General features: G+C 48.9%; 1 protein-coding gene across 3 annotated transcripts in view; it reads left to right on the top strand.

Moving 5' to 3' along the window:
• The window catches only part of LOC119978474 (leukocyte surface antigen CD53-like), a 102,988-nt gene that overhangs the window by 73,114 nt on the left and 3,543 nt on the right, over window positions 1-26,331 (top strand). For all 3 annotated transcript variants that reach the window (XM_038820134.1, XM_038820135.1, XM_038820136.1), the window contains exons 5-6: window positions 9,204-9,296; window positions 22,539-22,646. In XM_038820134.1, coding sequence (XP_038676062.1) covers window positions 9,204-9,296; window positions 22,539-22,646 — 201 coding nt within the window. The remainder of the gene's footprint in view (window positions 1-9,203; window positions 9,297-22,538; window positions 22,647-26,331) is intronic.

Below are 26,331 nucleotides of genomic sequence, written 5' to 3'. Positions count from 1 at the left end.
TTGGAAATGAGGAGCAGGGGGTCACAAGAATATGGAGAGAGCGAGGAATGTGGAGGGGTCAGGGGAGTGTGGAGAGTGAGGGGGTTGGGAACCAATGCAAGGAGTTTGAGGAGGGGGAAATACGAACAACAACAAAAGACAGAGAGGGGAATAAGATAGGCAGAGAAACCTACAAGAGCCAGAATCAAACAGAACCACAGTAAAAAATAATGGGAACAGGCCATGTTTGGGGCAGCATGGGGACACAGTGGTTAGCACTGTTGCTTCACAGCTCCAAGGTCCCAATTTCGATTCCCGACTTGGGCCACTGTCTGTGCAGAGTCTGCACATTCTCCCCGTGTCTGCGTGGGTTTCCTCCGGGTGCTCCGGTTTCCTCCCACAGTCCAAAGATGTGCAGGTTAGGTGGATTGGCCATGATAAAATTGCCCTTAGCATCCAAAAAAAGGTTAGGTGGGGTTACAGGGATAGGGTGGAGGTATGGGCTTAGGTAGGGTGCTCTTTCCAAGGACTGATGCAGACTCGGTGGGCTGAATGGCCTCCTTCTGCACTGTAAATTCCATAAAAAAGTAATGTTAAAAAGATATTAAGGCTTTGTGTCTTTAATATGCAGAGCATTCGCAATAAAGTGGATGAATTAATCACACAAATAGATATAAACGGGTATGATATAGTCACGATTACAGAGACATGGCTGTAGGGTGACCACGGATCAAAACTGAACGTCCAGGGATATTTAGTATTTAGGAAGGACAGATTAAAGGAGAAGGTAGTGGAGTTGCATTACTGGTTAAAGAGGAAAGTAACGCAATAGTAAGGAAGGATAATAATAATCTTTATTGTAACAAGTAGGCATACATTAACACAGTAACGATGTTACTGTGCATATTAGCCAAGATGATGTGTAATTTGTATGGATCGAGCTAAGAAACACCAAGGGGCAAAAAATATTAGTGGGGGTTGTGTATAGACCCCCAAACTTGGGAATGGCCAGCGGGATTCTCCGACTTTTCCGATGGGGCGAATTCCGCCCCGCCGCCTCAATGGTGGCTGCCGTATTCTCCAGCGCCGGTTTTTGGGCAGGGGTGGGGTTCACGCCACGCCAGTCGGGGGCTGTTGGTAGTGGCCCCCCCGGCAATTCTCCGGGCCCCAATGGGTCGAGCGGCCGGCTGTTTTTGGCCAGTCCCGCCGGCGTGGATCAGGCATGGTCCCACACGGCGGGACCTGTCAGGTAAGTCGGCTCGGGCGGTCTTCGGGGGAGGGGGTGCGGGGGGGGGGATCCTACCCCGGGAGGGGAGCCCCCCACGGTGGCTTGGCCCACGATTAGGGCCCACCGATCTGCGGGCGGGCCTGTTCCGTGGGGGCACTCCTTCCTTCCGTGCCGGCTCCTGTAGGGCTCCACCTTGGCCGGCGCAGAGAAGAGAATCCCCTGCGCATGCGCCAGAATATGCCGGCCGGTCTGCGCATGCGCAAGATCACTCCAGCCCTTCGGTTCATGCACGAACTCGCGCAGTCCCTCCGGTGCCGGTTGGAGCAGCGCCAACTCCTCCGGTGTCCACCTAGCCTCCGGAAGTGCGGAGTGGTTGGCGCCGGTTCTCCCGCCGGTGTGGGGACCTAGTCTCCAGAAAGAAGAATCCCGCCTGGCATTAAACAGAAAATTAGAGATGCATGCGACAAAGGAACATCTGTAATTCTGGGTGATTTTAATATGTATATAGATTGAGCAAATCAAATTAGCCACAGTACCGTAGAAGAGGAATTCCCGGAGTGTATAGAGGGTGGTTTTCTGAACCAATACAGTGAAGAACCAACTGGAGAACAGGCCATCCGAGACTGGGTACTGCATAATGAGAATAGGATCATTGGCAATCTGGCCGTGCGAGACCCCTTGGGGATGAGCAACCATAATATGATGGAATTTTTCATCAATATGCAGAGTGAAGTAGTAGATTCTGAGACGAGCGTCCTGAATCTATCTAAAGAAAGCTATGATGCTATGAGGCACGAGTTGGCTATGATGCATTGTGGAACATTACTTAAAGGGATGACAGTGGATAGGCAATGGCAAACATTTAAAGAGTGCATGGGTGAACTGCAGCAATTGTTTGTTCCTGTCTGGCGCTAATGTAAACCAGGATAAGTAGATGGGTCAGAAGGGGAAAGAAAAGAGGTGTGAGAGTTGCATTACTGATTAGAGAGCAGATCACAGCCGTGTTGCGGGAGGACACATTGGAGGGATCTTATAGTGAGGCATTATGGAGCTCAGGAATAAGAAGGGTGAAATCACAATGGTGGGACTGTACTACAGACCTCCCAATAGCCCAAAGGAGACAGAGGAGCAGTTGTGCAGTCAGATACTGAAAAGGTGTGAAAAAAACAGGATAGTTGTGATAGGCGACTTTAACTGCCCCCATAATGACTGGAATCCCTTACAGCCAGAGGCTCAGATGGAGAGCAATTTGTCAGATGTGTCCAAGAGGGAAAGCCAACCAGGGAGGGGGCCATGCTAGACTTGGTATTGGGGAATGAGCTAAGCCAGGTGACTGATGTTTCAGTGATGGAGCATATTGGGCTTAGTGACCATAATTCCACAAGATTCCGAGTAGTCATTGATAAAGTCAAGAGTTGGCCTGGGGTGAGGGTACTTAATTGCGCGAGGGCCAATTACATCCAAATTAGACAGGAACTGGGGAATGTGGATTGGGAGCGACTATTTGAGGGCAAATCCACATCTGTCATAGAACATACAGTGCAGAAGGAGGCCATTTGGCCCATCGAGTCTGCACCGACCCACTTAAGCATTCACTTCCACCCTATCCCCGTAACCCAATCACCCCTCCTAACCTTTTTGGTCACTAAGGGCAATTTATCATGGCCAATCCATCTAACCTGCACGTCTTTGGATTGTGGGAGGAAACCGGAGCACCCGGATGAAACCCACGCAGACACGGTGAGAACGTACAGACTCCGCACAGACAGTGACCCAGCAGGGAATCGAACCTGGGAACCTGGTGCTGTGAAGCCACAGTGCCATCCGCTTGTGCTACCGTGCTATCCCGTGGGAGGCTTTTAGAGGCATGTTGATTGTAGTGCAGGACAGGCATGTCCCCACAAAAATGAAGGATAGAAATGGCAGGATTCGGGAACCATGGATGACAAGGGAAATTGTAAGCTTAGTCAAAAGGAAAGTAGGAAGCATACAATAGGTCTAGGTATCTGAAAATTGACAAAGCCTTTGAGGAGTGCAGTGAAAATAGGAAGGAACTTAAAAGTGGAATTAGGAGGGCTAAAAGGGGCCATGAAATGTCTTTAGCAAACATGGTCAAGGAGAATCCCAAAGCTTTTTATGCATATATTAGGAGCAAGAGAGTAGCAAGAGAAAGAGTAGGCCCACTCAGTGACAATGGAGGGAAGTTATGGGTTGAACCACAGGAAGTGGGTGAAATCCTTAATGAGTACTTTGTATCGGTATTCACCAAGGAGAGGGACATGACGGATGTTGAGGTCAGCAATAGGTGTGTGAACGCTCTTGAGAATGTCAATACATCAAAGGAGGAATTGTTGAGCATCCTAAATCGCATTAAGGTAGACAAGTCCACGGGCTGGAATGTTCCTATCTCAGGTTACCACGGGGGGCAAGGTGAGAAATAGCTGGAGCCTTAATAGATATCTTCACATCCTCTTTGACCACAGGCAAGGTTCAAGAGGACTGGAGAATAGCCAATGTTATTCCCTTGTTTAAGAAAGGAAGTAGGGACAATCCAGCAAATTATAGGCTGGTAAACCTGACACAGTGGTGGGGAAGCTTTTGGAAAAGATACTGAGGGACAGAGTATATGGAAATTCGGAGGAAAATGGACTAGTTATTGATAGGCATCATGGTTTTGTTAAGGGAAGATCATGTCTTACCAATCTACTGGAATCTTCCCCGAATGCAGGGAGCTTGGGATAATTAAAACCAACATATCAACTATCTCACTGGGCCCTTTTAAGACTCTAGGATGAGGTCCATTGGATGCAATGACTGGCCTGCGACAGACCCAACAATTTACTCAGCTTCGCTTTTCTGGTTATTATAATTTTCCTGAGTTCCTCCCTCCCTTCCATTCCTATTCCTGTGATGTCACACGTGTCCTCTACAGGGAAGATATGTAAAATACTGAATCAATTCTAATATCTTTATTATGTCCTTATTTTCCATCATCACTTCTCCAGCCTCACTTTTTATTGGACCAACACTCTTTGTGAACTTTTTTATTTTAAAAATATCCACAGAAACTCTTAATATTGCGATGAAATTAGGTATTTCATATCTATCGTGCTATATGTAGATGGTGTAGTAAGGGTTAAATGCCTCATTTAGTATGTGAGTGACTGCTGCAGTAGTGTGTTTAAAAAAGGTTTTGGAGCTGGGGTGCAATTAAGGAACAACAAAAAGTTTTTGCTAATAGAGTTTTGTTTGGATAAAGCGGGTTCCCTGTGGCGTTAATTAGATTTCAATTTGGTAAGCTGATATAATTAATGGAAGGAGCTGAGGAATCAGGCGGTTGCAGAAAAATAGTTTTAGTTGAGTTTTAGATTAAGCTGTGAGCAGAAGTCAAGGGCACGATTCTCCGCTCCCCATGCCGGGTGGGAGAATCGTGGGAGGGCCGGGCGAATCACGCCACGCTGCCCTGGCACCCCCTGCGATCCTCCCACCCCCCCAAAATGGCGTGTTGCGTTTTGCGACAGGCCGCTCGGAGAATCGCTGCTCGCCGTTTCTAACGGCGACCGGCGATTCTCCGGCCTGGAGGGGCCGAGCGGCCTGCTGAACCTGACCGGTTCACGCCGGTGCCAACCACACCTGGTCGCTGCCGGCGTGAACAGTGTGCAACCGCTGTGTGTGGGGCCTGTGGGGGGTGGAGAGAGGATCGAGCACCACGGGCGTGCTCAGGAGGTGTCTGGCCTGCGATCGGTGCCCACCGATCGTCGGGTCGGCATCTCTAAAAGATGCACTCTTTTCCCTCCGCCGCCCCGCAAGATCAAGCCGCCATGTCTTGCGGGGCAGCGGAGGGGAAGACGGCAACCACGCATGCGCGGGTTGGCGCCGGCCAACCTACGCAAGTGCGGCTGACGTCACTTAGGTGCCGCCGGCCGCGTCATTCCCGGTGCGCCGCTTTGACGCAAGCATCAAGGCCCAGCGCGCGAAATGCACGCGCCGCCACTCCTAGCCCCCTGGACGGGGGGGGGGGGGGTGGGGGGGGGGGGGAGAATAGGGGGTGAGGAACGGCCTCCGACGCCAGAGTGAAACACTCCGGGTTTCACTCCGGCGTCGGCTGTTTGTCTCCCTTTGGGAGTATCTGCTCTCTCTGCAGTTCAGTTAAAGATATGTCTGTTGCTATGACACCCTGGGCTAGTGAGTGTCAATTCCAGTTCCACATTCCCTGGAGTCACAACACGAATCATAGAATCATAGAATTTACAGTGCAGAAGGAGGCTGATCGGCCCATCGAGTCTGTACCGGCTCTTGGAAAGATCACCCTGCTAAGGCCATGCCTCCACCCTATTACTGTAACCCAGTAATCCCACCTAACCTTTTTGGACACTAAAGGCAATTTAGCATGGCCAATCCACTGAACCTGCACATCTTTAGACGGTGGGAGGAAACCGGAGCAACCGGAGAAAACCCACGCACACACAGGTAGAACGTGCAGACTCCACACAGGCAGTGACCCAAATCAATTAAACAATAACTCCTATAAAAATACCCAAAGTCTTTGGCCCTTGGCTGCCCAATAAATACAGTCACCAGGTTTGTAAGTTGAAACACAATTACTGTTTATTTACAACACGAATAATGGTGAAACATGCAGCAGATGTAGTTGGTTAAATATTAATAAGTACCTGACTCCTACTTTAACTTGCCTACCCAACCTCTACAAACACACACAAGGCAGACAAACACAGAGGGGTGGAAAAGATGCAAAAACGTAAATGAAAGAGAAAAAAGTCTTTGCTTCGGGTGATGGTCTCTTGCAGGCTTTCGACACAGCGAGCTTGTAAATCCTAGTCCTTGTTTTGCAGCCTGTACACACGACTTTCCTGGTGAGACAGATTCCCTGTTTGTGGTCAGGAATCTAACACCCAAGGCTCATAGAGAAAGGGAGTTTGCTGGATCTTTTTTGAGAGGCTAAGCAGCAGTTTTCTGGAGATGATTTATCTGGTTGTTTTACCTCCGTACTGCTAGAATCAAAAGTGAAACAAAAATAGAACTTTGTGGCTCTACAAAAATATTCCAGAGAGATAATATCCAATCACGGTAACACAGTAGTTAGCACTGTTGCGTCACAGCACCAGGGTCTCGGGTTCGATTCCCACTTGGGTCACTGTCTGTGCAGAGTTTGCACGTTCTCCCCATGTTGCGTGGGTCTCCTCCGGATGCTTCAGCTTCCTCCCAGAAGTCCCAAAAGACATGCTTGTTAGGTGAATTGGACATTCTGAATTCTCCCTCACTGTACCCGAACAGGCACCGGAGTGTGGCGACGAGGGGATTTTCACAGTAACTTGAGTTGCAGTGTTAATGCAAGCCTACTTGTGAAACTAATTAAGATTATTATTACTCTTACCAGGCACAGCACAGCCTTTTGGGCCAATTCATTGAGCACCAGTCAAATCAATCAAATTGACTCCAGCCAAACTCTGTCCTTGGTGATGGCCCCCAATTTAAATCACCGCAGCCTTCTGGATCCTTCCGTTTGAATTAAAGGCACAGGCTACTTTCTTCTGCCTGAAATAAAATAGCAAGCTACCTTAAAGACACATGTCCATGAATCATCCATGGATTAAAAATGTAATCACAAAAATAAAAGAAAGGGGGAAATGAGGGAAGAGGTAGGGAATAAACATGAAGGACCCTTACACTGTCAACAGATGAATAGTTTCTTTCCAAGCAGTTCAAAGTTGTGTGATTGGAAGGTGAGTTGAAACAAATTGAGAAGTAGCTTCTCAAGAAATACAACCAGAGTTTCTGTGTGGTTCTGACCAGATTCATGTCTTTTATTTAAAACAGTGTCAAATTATATCTCCATTCTCAAAATAGAATATTGAGGATTTCTATACTGCAGGTATTCTTGAGGGCTAACTGTATTTGAAAGTAGATTGAGAGCTGAGATGGCTTTTTGTTGTTTGATTGGGAATAAAGGTAGCAGTTAAGGGTTATTGTGTCACTGTATTGATTACCATTGTTCAGTGCCTTAGCCACTGTTGAGGTCTGATTTGGGATAATACTATCTGTCTTTATATTTCTAGCTAGCTTTCTTTTGCACTCTAATTTTTCTCTCCTTGTTATCTTTTAGCCTCTTTTTATGTGGAGCGGAATTCTCCGCTCCCCTAGCTGCGTGTTTCTTGTCGGTGTGTCGTTCGCTAGCAGCAGGATTCTCTCTTCCCTCCGCTTGTCAATCGGATTTCCTATTGGTGCCACACCACGCCACCGGAAAACCCAGTGGTTTGGGGGGCCGGGGGGGGGGGGGGGGGGGGGGGGAGAGCTGAGAAAACCTGCACCTTTGAGATGGAGGTAAAATTTTCTGAGGCTGGGAAGCTATTTGACGCAGAGGCTGAGTGGGGAAAGTAGTGAAGGCAGCTTTCTGCTAAAGAACAGGAATTTTAATTGAGAATTCAAGGGTGGGACAAGGTGAGAGGTTTCAATGAGGAGTAAGTGCCAGGGGAGTAGGGGACAACCCAAGGTGAGATTTGGTTAGAAGAGTCACACCACCACCATGACGGATTGGATAGGGTGAGTGGTTAAATGTGTGACCAGGCAGGGAGGCTTTTTTTAGGTGAGAACTCTCTTCACCCCTCAGCCAGGAATCTGTTGAGTTCATAACATCAATACAATAATTCACAAAATGTTCAGGGATTGCAATAGGTTTGTTCATGAGTGACTGAGTACTCTGCAGGGAGATGCAGAGAGGTTGGTTTTGGGGTGAGTGCTGATCCACTGGCAAAGTCCACAGGATCTGCAGCGGGAAGAGTGATGTGGACAGGGAGGAGATGGGCAAGATCATGCTCTCTCTCTCTCCCCCCCCCCCCCCCCTGCCCATCTGTGCCAGCACACTAGAGGTGAGAGACTGGAGGATGGGGCAGTTGACGTTGGTACTTGGGCAGCACTGAGTGCCTTGTTGTTCCCATGAGAGAATGCTGATAGGGGCAGAGGGTGTAGGACTGTCTCTGATTGAATCAGAGCTGGAATGTGGGCCAACAATGTGGAAGGGTAATGAATTGTTGGAGGGAGATTTGGTGGAAGAGAATCCCTGAGAGGGGAGAAATTAAGAGACAAAGCGACAGGAGAGAAGGGTCTAGGAGGAAAATATGTGCAGGTTAGGTGGATTGGCCATGCTAAAATTGCCCCTTATTGTCCAGGGATGTGCAGGTTTGGTGCGTTTAATAATACTAATTGTTATCAGTGTCACAAACATTAACACTGCAATGAAGTTACTGTGAAAATTCACAGCGGGAGAATTCAGAATGTCCAATTCACCTAACAAACACATCTTTTGGCACTTGTGGGAGGAAACCGGAGCACCCGGAGGAAACCCACGCAGACACGGGGAGAACATGCAGACTCCGCACAGACAGTTCCCCAAGTTGGAAATCGAACCCGGGTCCCTGGCACTGTGAAGCAACAGTGCTAACCACTGGACTACCACCACGAGGATCAGGCAGGGGAGTGGGCCTGGGTAGGGAGCTGTTTCAGAGGCACTGTGCAGACCCGATGAGCTGAATGGCCTCCTTCTACACTGTACGAATTCTATGCACTGTGAAGAGCTTGGGGCAGGAGCAGCAGCCAAAGTATACATGGGGAGTTACACAGGCTGGGAACCTAAGGTAATTAAGTTAAATCTTGGTCGTGTACAGAAACAGAGAAGGACCAAAAGGAGAAGTCCAGAACCCTGTAGCAGCTTAAAGTCGAGCTAAATAGGCGGAGTCTGTGTGGAGCTCTGCTGGACTGGTGTGGCAGGTGAGTGATATCCAGTAGTTATTTGAAGGGTAAAGTATCAGAGAACAGTAAACTGTAATTTCTCAGATGAAGTGCCTGGCAACGTATAGCGGGGTGATTGTTCCTGGTGAATGACAGAATCAAGGAAGCAGTCGCTGGTCTTGTAGGTGGGACGTGATGATAGGGAAGGATGTTCCTTTCATCTGATGGTGTTACTGTTTCCATTCTACAGGTAACCAACTACATCAAAAGTGACATGAAACAGGCTTTGAAACATCAGAACGACACTGGAATTATGGAAGCTTGGAACAGAATCCAGACGCAGGTAAATTTCAGCTGCCATGAATCCAGGCAATATTCTCAACAACGAAGCCTGTGGCCCTGCTGTACACTCAGTGATAGTTCTGTATTTTCTGTGTGAACACAGATGATTTAGTTTGAGATTTCAATCATTTTTTTCTGTCATTACAATGAATTCAATGCCAGTTTGCTGATGCTTGTAGGCTGGGTTTATAAGACTGGTGTCTCTACTTGAGAATCATAAGATTGTATTTGTAGATGCCTCTCTGTTCCCAACACTGATCACCAAACACTATTCCTACGATAATAAAGAATACTAGCCCTGGGCATTCAGCCAGTGTCGAGGCTGCACTCATTGCCCTGCCCACGAAGATTTTGACTCCTGCACATTTTTATACACCCTTTCAGCCGGGACTTCCAATCCCAGCTGGAAAATCTATGTGTCAGCGCAGACATCCTTGCTGACCAGCATGCGAGAGACGTATGAAGAGTGTACAATGTTTGCTGCCTTATTCAGGTAAAATTTGTGGGTGAGTGGTTCTATGTAAGTGGTTAATGTGGTCAGGGGTCAATCGCATTGGGAGCTAGTCGGGTCAGGGGTGAATGGGCTCAGGGGGTTAGTCACGCCGGATGTTAATGGGGTCGGAGGTAAATGGGGTTGGGGATTAGTCGGGTCAGGGGTTATCATGTCATTGTTAATGGGATGGGTTAATGGGGGCAGGGGTCAACAGGGTCATGATTTAGTCAGGTCGAGGTTAAAGGTGTCGGGCCATACATAGTTTACATAGATCATACAGTGCAGAAGGAGGCCACTCGGCCCATCGAGTCTGCACCGACCCACTTACGCCCTCACTTCCACCCTATCCCAGTAACTCCATCCTAACCTTTTTTTTGGTCACTAAGGGCAATTTATCATGGCCAATCCACCTAACCCGCACGTCTTTGGACAGTGGGAGGAAACCGGAGCACTCAGAGGAAATCCACGCAGACTCGGGGAGAACGTGCAGATTCCGCACAGACAGTGACCCAGCAGGGAATCGAACCTGGGACTCCGGCGCTGTGAAGCCACAGTGCTAATCGCTTGTGCTACCGTTCTGCCCGAATAATAATAATAATCACATATTGTCACAAGTATGCTTCAATGAAGTTACTGTGAAAAGCCCCTAGTCGCCACATTCCGGCGTCTGTTCGGGGAGGCTTGTACGGGAATTGAACCCGTGCTGCTGCCTTGTTCTACATTAAAAGCCAGCTATTTAGCCCATTGTGCTAAACCACCCCCAAAAATGGGGTGAAGATGGAGGAGCGAGTTCACAGTCTGAAGCTGGTGAACTCAATGTTAAGTCCAGAAGACTGAATAATAATAATAATAATAATCATTATTAACATTGTCGGTGAACAGTTAGTCGGGTAAGGGGTTAGACAGGTCAGGGTTAATGGGATTGGGCATTAATAGGATCGGGGTTAATAGTGTCATGACTTAGTCAGGTGGAGATTAAAGGTGTCAGGTTGGGAGTTAGTCGGGTAAGGGGTTGGGTGGGTCAGGATTAATGGGATTGGTGGGATTAATGGGTCGGGGTTTATTGGATCAGGGTTAGTCGCTTTATTCCCAGGGTGGAAAAGTCAATTACCAGGGGTCATAGGTTTAAGGTGCAAGGGGGAAAGTTTGGAGGAGATGTGCGAGGCAGGTTTTTATACAGAGGGTGATGAGTGCCAGGAATGCACTGCCAAGGAAGGTGGGGAGTCAGATATGATAGTGGTGTTTAAGAGGCATCTTGATGAATACATGAATCGGTTGGGAATAGAGGGATACAGACGACGGAAGAGCAGAAGGTTTTAGTTTAAACAGGCATCATGATCGGTGCAGGCTTGGAGGGCCAAAGGGCCTGGCCTGTGCTGTGCTGTTCTTTGTACTTTTTGTTCTTTGGGACGGTGATTTTTGATATAGGGGGTGAATGGTGTCGGGGTGAATGGTGTCGGGGTGAATGGTGTCGGGGTGAATGGTGTCGGGGTGAATGGTGTCAGGGTTAATGATGTCGGGGTGAATGGTGTCGGGATTGAATGGTGTCGGGGTTAATGGTGTCGGGGGTGAATGGTGTCGGGGGTTAATGGTGTCGGGGATGAATGGTGTCAGGGTTAATGGTGTCGGGGGTGAATGGTGTCAGGGTTAATGGTGTCGGGGTGAATGGTGTCGGGGATGAATGGTGTTGGGGATGAATGGTGTCAGGGTTAATGGTGTCGGGTGTGAATGGTGTCGGGGATGAATGGTGTTGGGGTGAATGGTGTCGGGGGTGAATGGTGTCGGGGGTTAATGGTGTCGGGGTGAATGGTGTCGGGGTGAATGTTGTCGGGGGTGAATGGTGTCGGGGGTTAATGGTGTCGGGGGTTAATGGTGTCGGGGGTGAGTGGTGTCGGGGGTGAATGGTGTCGGGGGTGAATGGTGTCGGGGATGAATGGTGTCAGGGTTAATGGTGTCGGGGTGAATGGTGTCGGGGGTTAATGGTGTCGGTGATGAATGGTGTCAGGGCTAATGGTTTCGGGGATGAATGGTGTCAGGGTTAATGGTGTCGGGGTGAATGGTGTCGGGGGTTAATGGTGTCGAGGGTGAATGGTGTCAGGGTTAATGGTGTCGGGGATGAATGGTGTCAGGGTTAATGGTGTCGGGGGTGAATGGTGTCGGGGGTGAATGTTGTCGGGGGTGAATGGTGTCGGGGTGAATGGTGTCGGGGGGTGAATGGTGTCGGGGTGAATGGTGTCGGGGTGAATGGTGCAGGGGTGAATGGTGTCGGGGGGGTGAATGGTGTCAGGGTGAATGGTGTTGGGGGTTAATGGTGTCGGGGGTGAATGGTGTCGGGGTGAATGGTGTCGGGATGAATGGTGTCGGGGTGAATGGTGTCGGGGTGAATGGTGTCGAGGGTGAATTGTGTTGGGGTGAATAGTGTCCGGGGGTGAATGGTGTCGGGGGTGAATGGTGTCGGGGGTGAATGGTGTCGGGGGTGAATGGTGTCGGGGTGAATGGTGTCGGGGTGAATGGTGTCGAGGGTTAATGGTGTCGGGGGTGAATGGTGTCGGGGTGAATGGTGTCGGGGTGAATGGTGTCGGGGTGAATGGTGTCGAGGGTTAATGGTGTCGGGGGTGAATGGTGTCGGGGGTGAATGGTGTCGGGGGTGAATGGTGTCGGGAGTGAATGGTGTCGGGGGTGAATGGTGTCGGGGGTGAATGGTGTCGGGGGTGAATGGTGTCGGGGGTGAATGGTGTCGGGGGTGAATGGTGTCGGGGGTGAATGGTGTCGGGGGTGAATGGTGTCGAGGCTGAATTCTGTCTGGGTGAATGGTGTCGCGGTGAATGGTGTTGGGGTGAATGGTGTCGAGGGTGAATGGTGTTGGGGTGAATGGTGTTGGGGTGAATGGTGTCGAGGGTGAATGGTGTTGGGGTGAATAGTGTCCGGGGGTGAATGGTGTCGGGGGTGAATGGTGTCGGGGGTTAATGGTGTCGGGGGTTAATGGTGTCGGGGGTTAATGGTGTCGGGGTGAATGGTGTCGAGGTGAATGGTGTCGGGGTGAATGGTGTCGAGGGTGAATGGTGTTGGGGTGAACAGTGTCCGGGGGTGAATGGTGTCGGGGGTGAATGGTGTCGGGGGTGAATGGTGTCGGGGGTGAATGGTGTCGGGGTGAATGGTGTCAGGGTTAATGGTGTCGGGGTGAATGGTGTCGGGATTGAATGGTGTCGGGGGTGAATGGTGTCGGGGGTGAATGGTGTCGGGGATGAATGGTGTCAGGGTTAATGGTGTCGGGGATGAATGGTGTCAGGGTTAATGGTGTCGGGGATGAATGGTGTCAGGGTTAATGGTTTCGGGGATGAATGGTGTCAGGGTGAATGGTGTCGGGGTGAATGGTGTCAGGGTTAATGGTGTCGGGGGTGAATGGTGTCGGGGATGAATGGTGTCGGGGGTGAATGGTGTCGGGGTGAATGGTGTCGGGGTGAATGGTGTCGGGGTGAATGGTGTCGGGGGTGAATGGTGGCGGGGGTTCATGGTGTCGGGGGTTAATGGTGTCGGGGGTGAGTGGTGTCGGGGGTGATTGGTGTCGGGGGTGAATGGTGTCGGGGATGAATGGTGTCAGGGTTAATGGTGTCGGGGTGAATGGTGTCGGCGGTTAATGGTGTCGGTGATGAATGGTGTCAGGGCTAATGGTGTCGGGGATGAATGGTGTCAGGGTTAATGGTGTCGGGGTGAATGGTGTCGGGGGTTAATGGTGTCGAGGGTGAATGGTGTCAGGGTTAATGGTGTCGGGGATGAATGGTGTCAGGGTTAATGGTGTCGGGGTGAATGGTGTCAGGGGTGAATGGTGTCGGGGTGAATGGTGTCAGGGTGAATGGTGTTGGGGGTTAATGGTGTCGGGGGTGAATGGTGTCGGGGTGAATGGTGTTGGGGTGAATGGTGTCGGGGTGAATGGTGTCGAGGGTTAATGGTGTCGGGGTGAATGGTGTCGAGGGTGATAGGTGTTGGGGTGAATAGTGTCCGGGGGTGAATGGTGTCGGGGGTGAATGGTGTCGGGGTGAATGGTGTCGGGGTGAATGGTGTCGGGGGGGTGAATGGTGTCAGGGTGAATGGTGTTGGGGGTGAATGGTGTCGGGGTGAATGGTGTCGGGGTGAATGGTGTCGGGGTGAATAGTGTCGGGGGTTAATGGTATCGGGAGTGAATGGTGTCGGGGGTGAATGGTGTCGGGGTGAATGGTGTCGGGGGTGAATGGTGTCGGGGTGAATGGTGTCGGGGGTGAATGGTGTCGGGGTTAATGGTGTCGGGGTGAATGGTGTCGGGGGTGAATGGTGTCGGGGGTGAATGGTGTCGGGGTGAATGGTGTCGGGGGTGAATGGTGTCGGGGGTGAATGGTGTCGGGGTGAATGGTGTCGGGCGTGAATGGTGTCGGGGGTGAATGGTGTCGGGGGTGAATGATGTCGGGGTGAATGGTGTCGGGGGTGAATGGTGTCGGGGGTGAATGGTGTCTGGGGTGAATGGTGTCGGGGGTGAATGGTGTCGGGGTGAATGGTGTCGGGGTGAATGGTGTCGGGGTGAATGGTGTCGGGGTGAATGGTGTCGGGGGTGAATGGTGTCGAGGGTTAATGGGGTAATGGCGTTCGTGGCATCGAGGGATATTAGGATTGGGTGTAAGTCGGGTCAGGGATGAACCAGGTTGAAAGGTGATGGTGGGATTGAGTTTTGAGTCGGGCGATTGTTGTGAAGGGGCCAGTTGTGGTTATCAGTTCCACTCGATTATCAGTCACTGAGTTACATCAGAGATTGAACTGTGTAACAATTCCAGGGTAATCTCCAGGTAAGTGGAAGGTAAGTGGCACAAATCTGTGACACTGAGATCAGTGTAAAAGACATCGGCAAATTACTGTGAGCAGAGTGAACCAGTCAATCAGCAACTTAAAACTTTCCAGGCAGCAACAGCCTCTGTGGGTGTGGCAGATCCTCCGCAGGATCCTGAGGTGCATCACAGACTTCAGTCCAAATTTTAATGCTCTGGATCTCAGAAAATTGGGCCCATGGAGTGATGCATACTCCTGTGTCAAAAATTATAATAATAGTAAGTCATTAGCAAAAGACATTTTGAAATGATTTAATGTGGGAGTATTTGCTCTGATATGTGCTGCCCAGAGACGATGTCGACAGTTCAGAGACGTTTGAAGCACACTGAGTGGAATTCTCTGATAATGGGGTTATGTCCCCACGACAAAACGGGCGCGAATCACTCTGGACTTTCGTGGAGAACGTCCAGAGGGATTCTACATTTTAAAGGGGGTTAGCAAAGGCCCCGGAGTGCTCCTCGCAGCTCCAGCTGCCGTAACGGGGCCCTGCACTTCCGGCTGCGGCTTGGTGCATGCGCATGGCGGCCGCATGCAGCAGCGGCCCCGTGCAACATGGCGGACCCACACAGCGGACAGGCCCCGACAATATAGGCCCCCCCAGATCATGCGCGCCCACTGATCGGTGACCCCCGATCATGAGCCTGGCCATCCTGGAGGCCCCCCGAGCTCCCGCCGGGTGGAACCATGAGTGAACCACGTTGGCAGGAACTCGGCCAGTTGTCGGCGGACAATCGCCACGGGGGCCTCTTTCAGTGGTCCCTGACTGACGGCGTGTCGACCGGGTGTGCGCGACTGCCGGCGATTCTCTGGTCCCCAGAGAATCGTGGGAAGATGTCGGACCCGATCGCGGGTCTGACGCCCTATTCTCCGCCCCTTCGCTGAGCGCAATTTTGGCGCTGAGGCTCGGAGAATCCTGCCTCCTGTTTCTTTACAGATAGCCAATGCTTCGTGGGTATTGGTCCTGAACAATAGTCAGTTTGAGAGTTAGACTTAGAACAGTACAGCACAGAACAGGCCCTTCGGCCCTCGATATTGTGCCGAGCAATGATCACCCTACTCAAACCCACGTATCCACCCTATATCCGTAACCCAACAACCCCCCCTTAACCTTACTTTTTAGGACACTAAGGGGCAATTTAGCACGGCCAATCCACCTAACCCGCACATCTTTGGACTGTGGGAGGAAACAGGAGCACCCGGAGGAAACCCACGCATACACGGGGAGGACGTACATTCTCTCCCCCAGAGAGCAATGGAGGCTTGAGTATATTCACGGCTGAGTTAGACAGATTTCTGACCCACAGTGGAGTCAAAGGTCATGAGGGGTCAGTCAGGAAAGTGGGTTTAAGGCCATAATGAGAACAGCTGGGATCTTATTGAATGGTGGAGCAGGCTTGACGTGTCTAATTGCCTACTCGTACTCTTATTTCCTATGACCACTGTCTCTGAGGTGGGTGGAGTTAATGTTAGTCTTTTTGTCTGTAGACAATAATATATCATCTCAAAAACCAATGGACAAATTTCAATAAAACCTGGTACACAGATAGGGTCTGGTCCAAGGAAGAACTGGTGAAGATCAAGAGATAGATCCTGGATTTTTTTTTAAGAGGATCGCTTAACATTTGCAGATTGTGTTAGGATGGCATGGGTTATTTTCTTTAGAATGTTGTTGATTGTTTTAGAATGTTCTCGGCCGCCTTGGCTACTGTGGTGAAATTTGTCATACCTGACAACATGTGAGCAGCATTTTCAGAGCAGGTTCTTGGATATGGATTGCTCTGGAACTTCTTTGGTGAGAGGGAAGTTTTTAATAAAAATAATTTCATTTTGTCAGTATCGTGCTTACAGAGCATCAACCAGGCAGGGAAAATCCTGGAAGAGGTGCACAATTGTAATAATGTTGAGTTAACAAAGCGTGGCAGAGGTATACCCTCTACTTAGTGCCCAGATCACTTATGTTCTTTTAAATCCCACACATCAAGAAAGTTTGAATAAAAATGAGACATGTGAAATGGTGAGTAGATTCTAGGAGGCATGATAAAACTTTAATTTGTCTTGCAAAGGTTCACAAAATAAACTATCAAATTGTCTGATGATTTAGACTGAAGGATGGGGCTCTACGTGTGTTGCCACAGAGAGTTGTGTGGTAAATATGAACTTGTAAAAAGAGAGTACAGAAAGGTCAAACTTGCCCATTGCTGTGTATCCAATTCAGATCTGGAGCATCTTGTGCTTCCCCTGACATCCAGTCACGCAATGTCCGAGAACTGGCAAAAAAACCCACCAGATGCAAAGCAGAATAGTTTAGGGAAATCCTTCTGGGAAATTTCTCAAAAGGTGATGAGGCAAATGCGAGGATTCATAGAACCATAGCATGCCTACAGTGCAGAGGGAGGCCATTCGGACCATCGAGTCTGCACTGACCCTCTAAGAGACCACCCCACCTTGGCCCACTCCCCCTCCCCCAACATATCCCCATAACCCCACCTAACCTACACATCCTTGGACACTAAGGGGAAATTTAGCATGGCCAATCCACCTAACCTGCACATCTTTGGGCTGTGGGAGGAAACCGGAGCACCCAGAGAAAACCCACACAGACACGGGGAGAACGTGCAGACTCCACACAGACAGTGACCCAAGACCGGAATTGAACCCGGGCCCCTGGCGCTGTGAGACAGAAGTGCTAACTACTGTGCCGCCCCTGGCAGTAACTGATATTACTAATCACAGATAACTTGTAAGAGATTAACTATTTTGTGACAGCTCATCGTCCAAACTGCACATTTAGACAATCTGAGGTCAGCATCTCCCTCTGCAAATGAATTTCCTGACATCTACCTTAACTCTCCTTTCTAGTGCCATATCCTCTCGATCCATCTCCATAAACTATGAACTTGAACAGAATTTGTTCTCTTCATTTTAAGGATCTCAGTAATATCCTTTACACTCCTGTGAAAAATCTCCTTTTCTCAGAGCCTTTCTGTTCTGAATTGCGCTAAGACCTGGTATCCATCTGGTTGTCTCCCCTTTGGGCCTTCTCCAAGGGCCTCAATTATTGCTGCATATGAGGAAACCAGAAATTTGACATATTGTTTTGGATGAGAAGGGTAGCAAGAACAATAAAAGGAATCAGTTATCTATTTAGCTGCCCTAGCTATACTTTCTGACGTGTTTGATTTCCCTGTGACCTCACTAGGCAAGGGCCATGGGCCCTCAGTATTCCTTGCACTATGACCCAGGCTGTGTATCTTTCAAAGAGGCAATTCTGGATAGTTAACACAAACCATTCACCCATACCCAGCTTTATTCATATCAAAATCAGCCTGCAGTTTAATTTTGCAAAATTCAAACTCCTGTGTGCATTAGCGAACTTGGAGTTATCTTTTTTATTGGTTTATCTAGATTTTCTTTTAATCATTTACGTGATGTGGATGACACTGGATCGGCCAGCATTTATTGCCCATCCCTAACTGCCCTTCAGAAGGTGGTGGTGAGCCGCCGCCTTGAACCGCTGCAGTCCATGTGGTGTAGGTACACCCACAGTGCTATTAGGGAAGGAGTTCCAAGACTTTGACCCAGCGACAGTGAAGGAATGGCGATATATTTCCAAATCAGGATGGTGAATGACTTGGAGGGGAACTTCCAGGTGGTGGGGTTCCCAGGTATTTGCTGCTCTTGTGCTTCTAGATGGTAGTGGTCATGGGTTTGGAAGGTGCTGTCTAATGAACCTTGGTGAGTTCTTGCAGTGCATCTTGTAGATGGTACACTCAGCTGTCACTGTTGGTTGGTGGTGGAGGAATTGTATGTTTATGGAAAGGCTGCCAATCACGCGGGCTGCTTTGTCCTGTATGATGGTGAGCTTCTTGAGTGTTGATGGAGTTTCACTCATCTAGGCAAGTGGAGAGTATTCCATCACACTCCTGACTTGTGCCTTATAGATGGTGGATCATTGATAAAGATCAGAACTCCGTTCAAGGTTCCATAAGACCTCATGTTGCCAACCCTCCGGGATTGTCCTGAAGTCTCCAGGAACTGAAGACTGTTGTGATCCATCAAGAGACCAATGGATGTAAAAAAATAATAAATTTCCCAGGGACTGACAGAAAAAGAAATTGCAGGACAGGATTTCGCATTTTAAGACTTTTACAGTAACAAACTAAAATCAACTTAGATCAAAAACTACTTAACAGGCATCGAATATACCAACTTAAGGAAAAGATTATTATTGTATTTTAAATCTTAATTATTGTCACAAGTAGGCTTACATTAACTGCAATGAAGCTATTATGAAGATCCCCTAGTCGCCACATTCAGGCACCAATGGGACAATTCAGAATGTCCAATTCACCTAACAAGCACGTCTTTTGGGACTTGTGGGAGAAACCGGAGCAACCGGAGGAAACCCACGCAGACACGGAGAGAACGTTCGGACTCCACACAGACAGTGACCCAAGCTGGGAATCGAACCTGGGACCCTGGTGGTGTGAAGCAACTGTGCTCCACTGTGTTACCGTGCCGCACGATAATTCATTAACTCAATCCAAATGCATTATACAATAGTTTATTTATGCATTCCACATTCTGCAGGATGGAGAGAAATTCAATAGTCTCAAAGCATTCCCAGCTTCTGTCCAGCTCATTGCTTCCTGCCACACCAGGTCAAATCTTCCAGTGCACTTCATGAATTGTTCCACTCAGACGGGATGATTCAGAATAGGCTTCTGCCAGGAAAGCCCATCTAAGCGACTCCTTGTTTCTTAAATCTCTAAAATTCCTGTCTGTCCTGTTTCCTTCCGCAAGAACAGAAAACCAGCTTTTACAAGCATTCTGCTTTGTTTTTTAACACATGAGCAATTCACCTTGCTCTTCACAGCAGTAAATCCTTTGTGCCTCTCTGTCTCTGTGTCTTTATAATAACTGCTCTTTCTGCCAAGGTGAGGAACTCACCTCTTGATTTTCAATAGGTTTTGGTTACAGATCACATGGTCGTCTCCAGGTAATGGTATGGTCATCAACCCCCTTCATCCATTTCACCTGAAATTAAATGAGACACTTTAAAACATAATAAAGTTCAGTATTTGTAAAAAGATTAATTAGCCTTCTAGGTGCTGCTGTGCAAATCCATCAGACCATTTTCTTTGAACATTTTGATTATTTGGGAAAGGTTGGGAATGGGAGAAAATGTCTGATTTTACGGGTCTTGCAATGAAACATCCTGGAATATATTCAACCGGACTTTGCAACTCTAACCAGACTGCATTGAGATCCTCTAGCATGAATAATCATATTCTGCCCCTACATTTTTAACAGTCCAGTTTAACCCTGACTGTAAATCCCACAGAATGCAGCTTCACTGAAACACAGAGTGAGAGTGTATTTCCCAGATGCGCAGAAGCTTGAGGAGGTAATTGGGGAGGGGGGGGGGGGGGGGGGGGGGGGGGGGGGGGGGGTAGTTAAAGAGAGAATTAGCCTGTTGGTTGAAGACCCACATTAACTACTTTTTGGAAAGCCTAAAGAACCACAAGCCAATTAGGCTGTTAAGAAGCCAGCAGCGGGTCATTTCCTGGGATCAGAATGATCCAAGTCAGAGGTACATAATTGGTTGGAAGGGGTTGACAGGGCAGAGGTCAAGGTGGTGGGGGTGCGGGGAGCGTGGCAGCAAGAGAAAGGGGTATCTTTCAACATGCTCGTCTTCTCCATTTCCAATGCCGGGTTCCTCGATCAGACACTGAATTCCGTTGAAGGAGGGGTTTTCCCTCAAGTCGCAGCGGAAGTGCAGGAAAGGTCATGTGGACGTTCACGTCCAATATTTAACCAGACCACCATCTGTGTCGCTTCCTCATTGTGGGGAAAATGCAACACAGCTGACGGCTCAAAGTGTGCACTAATATTATGGAGTCGTCAGAAAACCTGCAAGGACTGTCACAAAAACTCAACTGGTTTCAAATGTAGGGAAGAAAACATAAGAACATAAGAACTAGAAGCAGAAGTAGGCCATCTGGCCCCTCGAGCCTGCTCCGCCATTCAATGAGATCATGGCTGATCTTTTGTGGACTCGGCTCCACTTTCCGGCCCGAACACCATAACCCTTAATCCCTTTATTCTTCAAAAAACTATCTATCTTTATCTTAAAAACGTTTAATGAAGGAGTCTCTACTGCTTCACTGGGCAAGGAATTCCATATATTCACAACCCTTTGGGTGAAGAAGTTCCTCCTAAACTCAGTCCTAAATCTACTTCCCCTTATTTTGAGGCTATGACCCCTAGTTCTGCTTTCCCGCCAGTGGAAACAACCTGCCCGCATCTATCCTATCTATTCCCTTCATAATTTTATATGTTTCTATAAGATCCCCCCTCATCCTTCTAAATTCCAACGAGTACAGTCCCAGTCTACTCAACTTCACCTCGTAATCCAACTGCTTCAGATCTGGGATTAACCTAGTGAATCTCCTCTGCCCACCTTCCAGTGCCAGTACGTCCTTTCTCAAGTAAGGAGACCAAAACTGAACACAATATTCCAGGTGTGGCCTCACTAACACCTTATAAAATTGCAGCATAACCTCCCTAGTCTTAAACTCCATCCCTCTAGCAATGAAGGACAAAATTCCATTTGCCTTCTTAATCACCTGTTGCAGCTGCAACTTCTTGCAACTCATGCTACTATCACATCCCAGGTCTCTCTGCACAGCGGCATGCTTTAATATTTTATCATTTAAATAATAATCCTGTTTGCTGTTATTCCTACCAAAATGGATAACCTCACATTTGTCAACATTGTATTCCATCTGCCAGACCCTAGTCCATTCACTTAACCTATCCAAATCCCTCTGCAGACTTCCAGTATCCTCTGCACTTTTCGCTTTACCACTCATCTTAGTGACATCTGCAAACTTGGACACATTGCCCTTGGTCCCCAACTCCAAATCATCAATGTAAATTGTGAACAATTGTGGGCCCAACACGGATCCCTGAGGGACACCACTAGCTACTGATTGCCAACCAGAGAAACACCCATTTATCCCAACTCTTTGCTTTCTATTAATTAACCAATCCTCTATCCACTACTTTACCCTTAATGCCATGCATCTTTATCTTATGCAGCAACCTTTTGTGTGGCACCTTGTCAAAGGCTTTCTGGAAATCCAGATATACCACATCCATGTCATCCTTTCCCGATCTGGTCTACCTCTGGTTCCAGTACCACACAAACGTCATTGCTTCTTATCTGCTGCTCTCTAACCAAGTCACCCAGTTCAATGAAACATCTGCAAACGACGGTTCACCAAGCGATTCCCAGAGATTGCGAAGCCTCCTGGAGCTCCAGAACAAAATTCAAGGAACACCAAAACCAATAGCGTGATTTATCCATTGTCTCTCAGCACATGTTAGTTCTAAAAGTACTGGCGACGGGATTAAAAAGATGATTTGACACACAGGCATGTATTATCTATTTAAGAGTAATTCAGAGTCTGTTTTTCTTCCCATTGGCCAAGGGAAGCAGTGCACCATGGGTGCCCAAATGAAGAGAGCATCGAGATGGGGCATAAGGCGACATGTGATGAAACCTCCAGATTACATCCAATCAGATTTCACAAACTAACGAATTAAAGTTAACATTGTGGAAAAGCCATATCTCAAGAAATAATATTTAGAAAATGCGGGCCTGTTATTTAGTAATCGCCTATGTCACATGGCGTGTGATACAAAAGCAAAATACTGCAGATGCTGGAAATCTGAAAAAGAAACCAGATAGGTTCTAAGTACTCACAATGTTAGGCTGTGGGCGAGAGAAGCGTCAATGACGTGAAATGTTAACTCTGTTTCTCTCTTACTTTTATGAATTTATTGTTCATTATAAGAGGATAACTTTATTCTTTCCTTGTCTCCTCTTAGCTGCACTGTTGTGGTGTATCGAACGACACCGACTGGGGAGATGCTGTGCCAAATACCTGCTGCCCACCAGATGTAAATCCCTGTACATCCAAGCACTATTTCACAAAGGTTGGACAACAGCCCTAAATTGTATGTGTGTGTGTGTGTATGATACGTGTGTGGGTGTGTGAGTGTGAGTGTGGGTGCGTGAGTGTGCATGTCTGAGTGTACGTGTGACACGTGTACGTTTGTGTTTAAGTGTGGACGTGAGCATGTGAGAGTGTGTGAATGTGCATGGGTGTGTGTGCATGCGTGTGTGTGGACGTGTGTGTGGGTGTGCATGGACGCGTGTGTGTGTGAGTGTGTGGGTGCGCGTGTGGGTGCGTGAGTCTGGGTGCGTGAGTCTGGGTGTGAGTGGGTTTGAGTGTGCATGTATGAGCATGCATGTGTGTAAGTGTGAGTGCGTGTGAGAGGATGTGTGTGTGAGCATGCATGTATGAGTGTGGGTGTGGTGTGAGTGAGTGCATGAGCGTGGTGTGAGCGTGTGTGTTTGAGTGAGTGAATGTGAGTGTGGGTGTGTGAGTTTGCATCTGTGACTATGTGTGTGTGTATGTGTAAGTGTGGGGGGTGGGTGAGCATGTGAGTCCATCTGCATGTGAGCGGAGTGTGTGTGCATCTGTGAGTGTGTGCATGTGTGTGCGTGCATGGGTCAGTGTGAGTATGTGAATACGTGAGAGTTTTAGTATATGTTTGCAATGTGTTAATGTATGGCTACATGTGCCTGTGTATGTGTCTGGAATGTCTGTGTGTGAGTGCTTGTGTGTGTGTATATTTGTGTGCATGTGTGCTTCTGTGTGTGAGCTTGGGTTTGTGTGTGTGTGTTTGGCTGTGTTTGCATGTGTTTGTGCTGTGTGTTTCTTTGTGTGTGCATGTGTTTGCATGTCTGTATTTGTGCTGTGTATGTGTGTGCGCTTCTGTGTCTGTGCCTGTGTGTGCATGCACATATCTGCTTGTGTGTGCATAAGTTTCTGAATATGTATCTGTGTACTTCTTTGTGTTTGTGTGTATTTATGTATGTGCGTGGATGTGCATATATGCGTCTGTATGTGTATGTGCTGATCTTTCTGTGTGCGTTTGTCTGTGTTTCTGTGTATGTATCTGTGTGTATGTGCATGCTTCTGTCTATATATCTGTGTACATGTATTTGGGTGTGTCTGTGTATGTGGCTCTGCAGTTGCTCCCAATACGCTGCTAAGTCAGCTGTGCATTATGGGTGTTCTCACTGTCTCAGGGTTTAGCTCTGTGTGTGCTCTGGGTGTTCTCACTGTCTCAGTGTCTGCTCTGTGTGAGCTCTGGGTGTTCCCACTGTCTCAGGGTTTAGCTCTGTGTGAGCTCTGGGTGTTCCCACTATCTCAGGGCTTAGCTCTGTGTGAGCTCTGGGTGTTCCCACTGTCTCAGGGTTTAGCTCTGTGTGTGCTCTGGGTGTTCCCACTGTCTCAGTGTCTGCTCTGTGTGATCTCTGGGTGTTCCCACTGTCTCAGGGTCTGCTCTGTGGGAGCTCTGGGTGTTCTCACTGTCTCATTGTCTGCTCTGTGTGAGCTCTGGATGTTCCCACTGTCTCAGGGTCTGCTCTGTGTGAGCTCTGGGTGTTCTCACTGTCTCAGGGTTTAGCTCTGTGTGAGCTCTGGGTGTTCTCACTGTCTCAGTGTCTGCTCTGTGTGAGCTCTGGGTGTTCCCACTGTCTCAGGGTTTAGCTCTGTGTGTGCCCTGGGTGTTCCCACTGTCTCAGTGTCTGCTCTGTGTGAGCTCTGGGTGTTCCCACTGTCTCAGGGCCAGCTCTGTGTGAGCTCTGGGTGTTCCCACTGTCTCAGGGTTTAGCTCTGTGTGAGCTCTGGGTATTCTCACTGTCTCAGTGTTTAGCTCTGTGTGAGCTCTGGGTGTTCTCACTGTCTCAGGGTTTAGCTCTGTGTGAGCTCTGGGTGTTCTCACTGTCTCAGGGTTTAGCTCTGTGTGAGCTCTGGGTGTTCTCACTGTCTCGGAGTCAGCGCTCTGTGAGCTCTGGGCGTTCCCACTATCTCAGGGTTTAGCTCTGTGTGAGCTCTGGATGTTCTCACTGTCTCAGTGTCTGCTCTGTGTGAGCTCTGGGTGTTCTCACTGTCTCAGGGTCTGCTCTGTGTGAGCTCTGGGTGTTCTCACTGTCTCAGGGTTTAGCTCTGTGTGAGCTCTGGGTGTTCTCACTGTCTCAGGGTGTAGCTCTGTGTGAGCTCTGGGTGTTCTCACTGTCTCAGGGTCAGCTCTGTGTGAGCTCTGGGTGTTCTCACTGTCTCAGGGTCAGCTCTGTGTGAGCTCTGGGTGTTCTCACTGTCTCAGGGTTTAGCTCTGTGTGAGCTCTCGGTGTTCCCATTGTCTCAGGGTTTAGCTCTCTGTGTGCTCTGGGTGTTCTCACTGTCTCGGTGTCTGCTCTGTGTGAGCTCTGGGTGTTCTCACTGTCTCAGGGTCTGCTCTGTGTGAGCTCTGGGTGTTCCCACTGTCTCAGGGTTTAGCTCTGTGTGAGCTCTCGGTGTTCTCACTGTCTCAGGGTTTAGCTCTGTGTGAGCTCTGCGTGTTCTCACTGTCTCAGGGTTTAGCTCTGTGTGAGCTCTGGGTGTTCTCACTGTCTCAGGGTTTAGCTCTGTGTGAGCTCTGGGTGTTTTCACTGTCTCAGGGTTTAGCTCTGTCTGCTCTGGGTGTTCTCACTGTCTCGGGTCAGCTCTGTGTGAGCTCTGGGTGTTCCCATTGTCTCAGTGTCTGCTCTGTGTGAGCTCTGGGTGTTCCCACTGTCTCAGGGTCTGCTCTGTGTGAGCTCTGGGTGTTCTCACTGTCTCAGGGTTTAGCTCTGTGTGAGCTCTGGGTGTTCTCACTGTCTCAGTGTCTGCTCTGTGTGAGCTCTGGGTGTTCTCACTGTCTCAGGGTTTAGCTCTGTGTGAGCTCTGGGTGTTCCCACTGTCTCAGGGTTTAGCTCTGTGAGCTCTGGGTTTTCCCACTCTCAGTGTCTGCTCTTTATGAGCTCTGGGTGTTCTCACTGTCTCGGGGTTTAGCTCTGTGTGAGCTCTGGGTGTTCTCACTGTCTCAGGGTTTAGCTCTGTGTGAGCTCTCGGTGTTCCCACTGTCTCAGGGTTTAGCTCTGTGAGCTCTGGGGTTTCCCACTGTTTCAGTGTCTGCTCTGTGTGAGCTCTGGGTGTTCTCACTGTCTCAGGGTTTAGCTCTGTGTGCTCTGGGTTTTCCCACTGTCTCAGGGTCTGCTCTGTGTGAGCTCTGGGTGTTCTCACTGTCTCAGTGTCTGCTCTGTGTGAGCTCTGGGTGTTCTCACTATCTCAGGGTTTAGCTCTGTGTGAGCTCTGGGTGTTCCCATTGTCTCAGTGTCTGCTCTGTGTGAGCTCTGGGTGTTCTCACTGTCTCAGTGTCTGCTCTGTGTGAGCTCTGGGTGTTCTCACTATCTCAGGGTTTAGCTCTGTGTGAGCTCTGGGTGTTCCCACTGTCTCAGGGCCAGCTCTCTGTGTGAGCTCTCGGTGTTCCCATTGTCTCAGTGTCTGCTCTGTGTGAGATCTGGGTGTTCTCACTGTCTCAGTGTCTGCTCTGTGTGAGCTCTGGGTGTTCTCACTGTCTCAGGGTTTAGCTCTGTGTGAGCTCTGGGTGTTCCCATTGTCTCAGTGTCTGCTCTGTGTGAGCTCTGGGTGTTCTCACTGTCTCAGTGTCTGCTCTGTGTGAGCTCTGGGTGTTCTCACTATCTCAGGGTTTAGCTCTGTGTGAGCTCTGGGTGTTCCCACTGTCTCAG

The sequence above is a fragment of the Scyliorhinus canicula genome, chromosome 15, assembly GCF_902713615.1.
Source record: "Scyliorhinus canicula chromosome 15, sScyCan1.1, whole genome shotgun sequence".
Taxonomy (NCBI): domain Eukaryota; kingdom Metazoa; phylum Chordata; class Chondrichthyes; order Carcharhiniformes; family Scyliorhinidae; genus Scyliorhinus; species Scyliorhinus canicula.
This window is presented reverse-complemented; position numbering and strand designations above follow the sequence as displayed.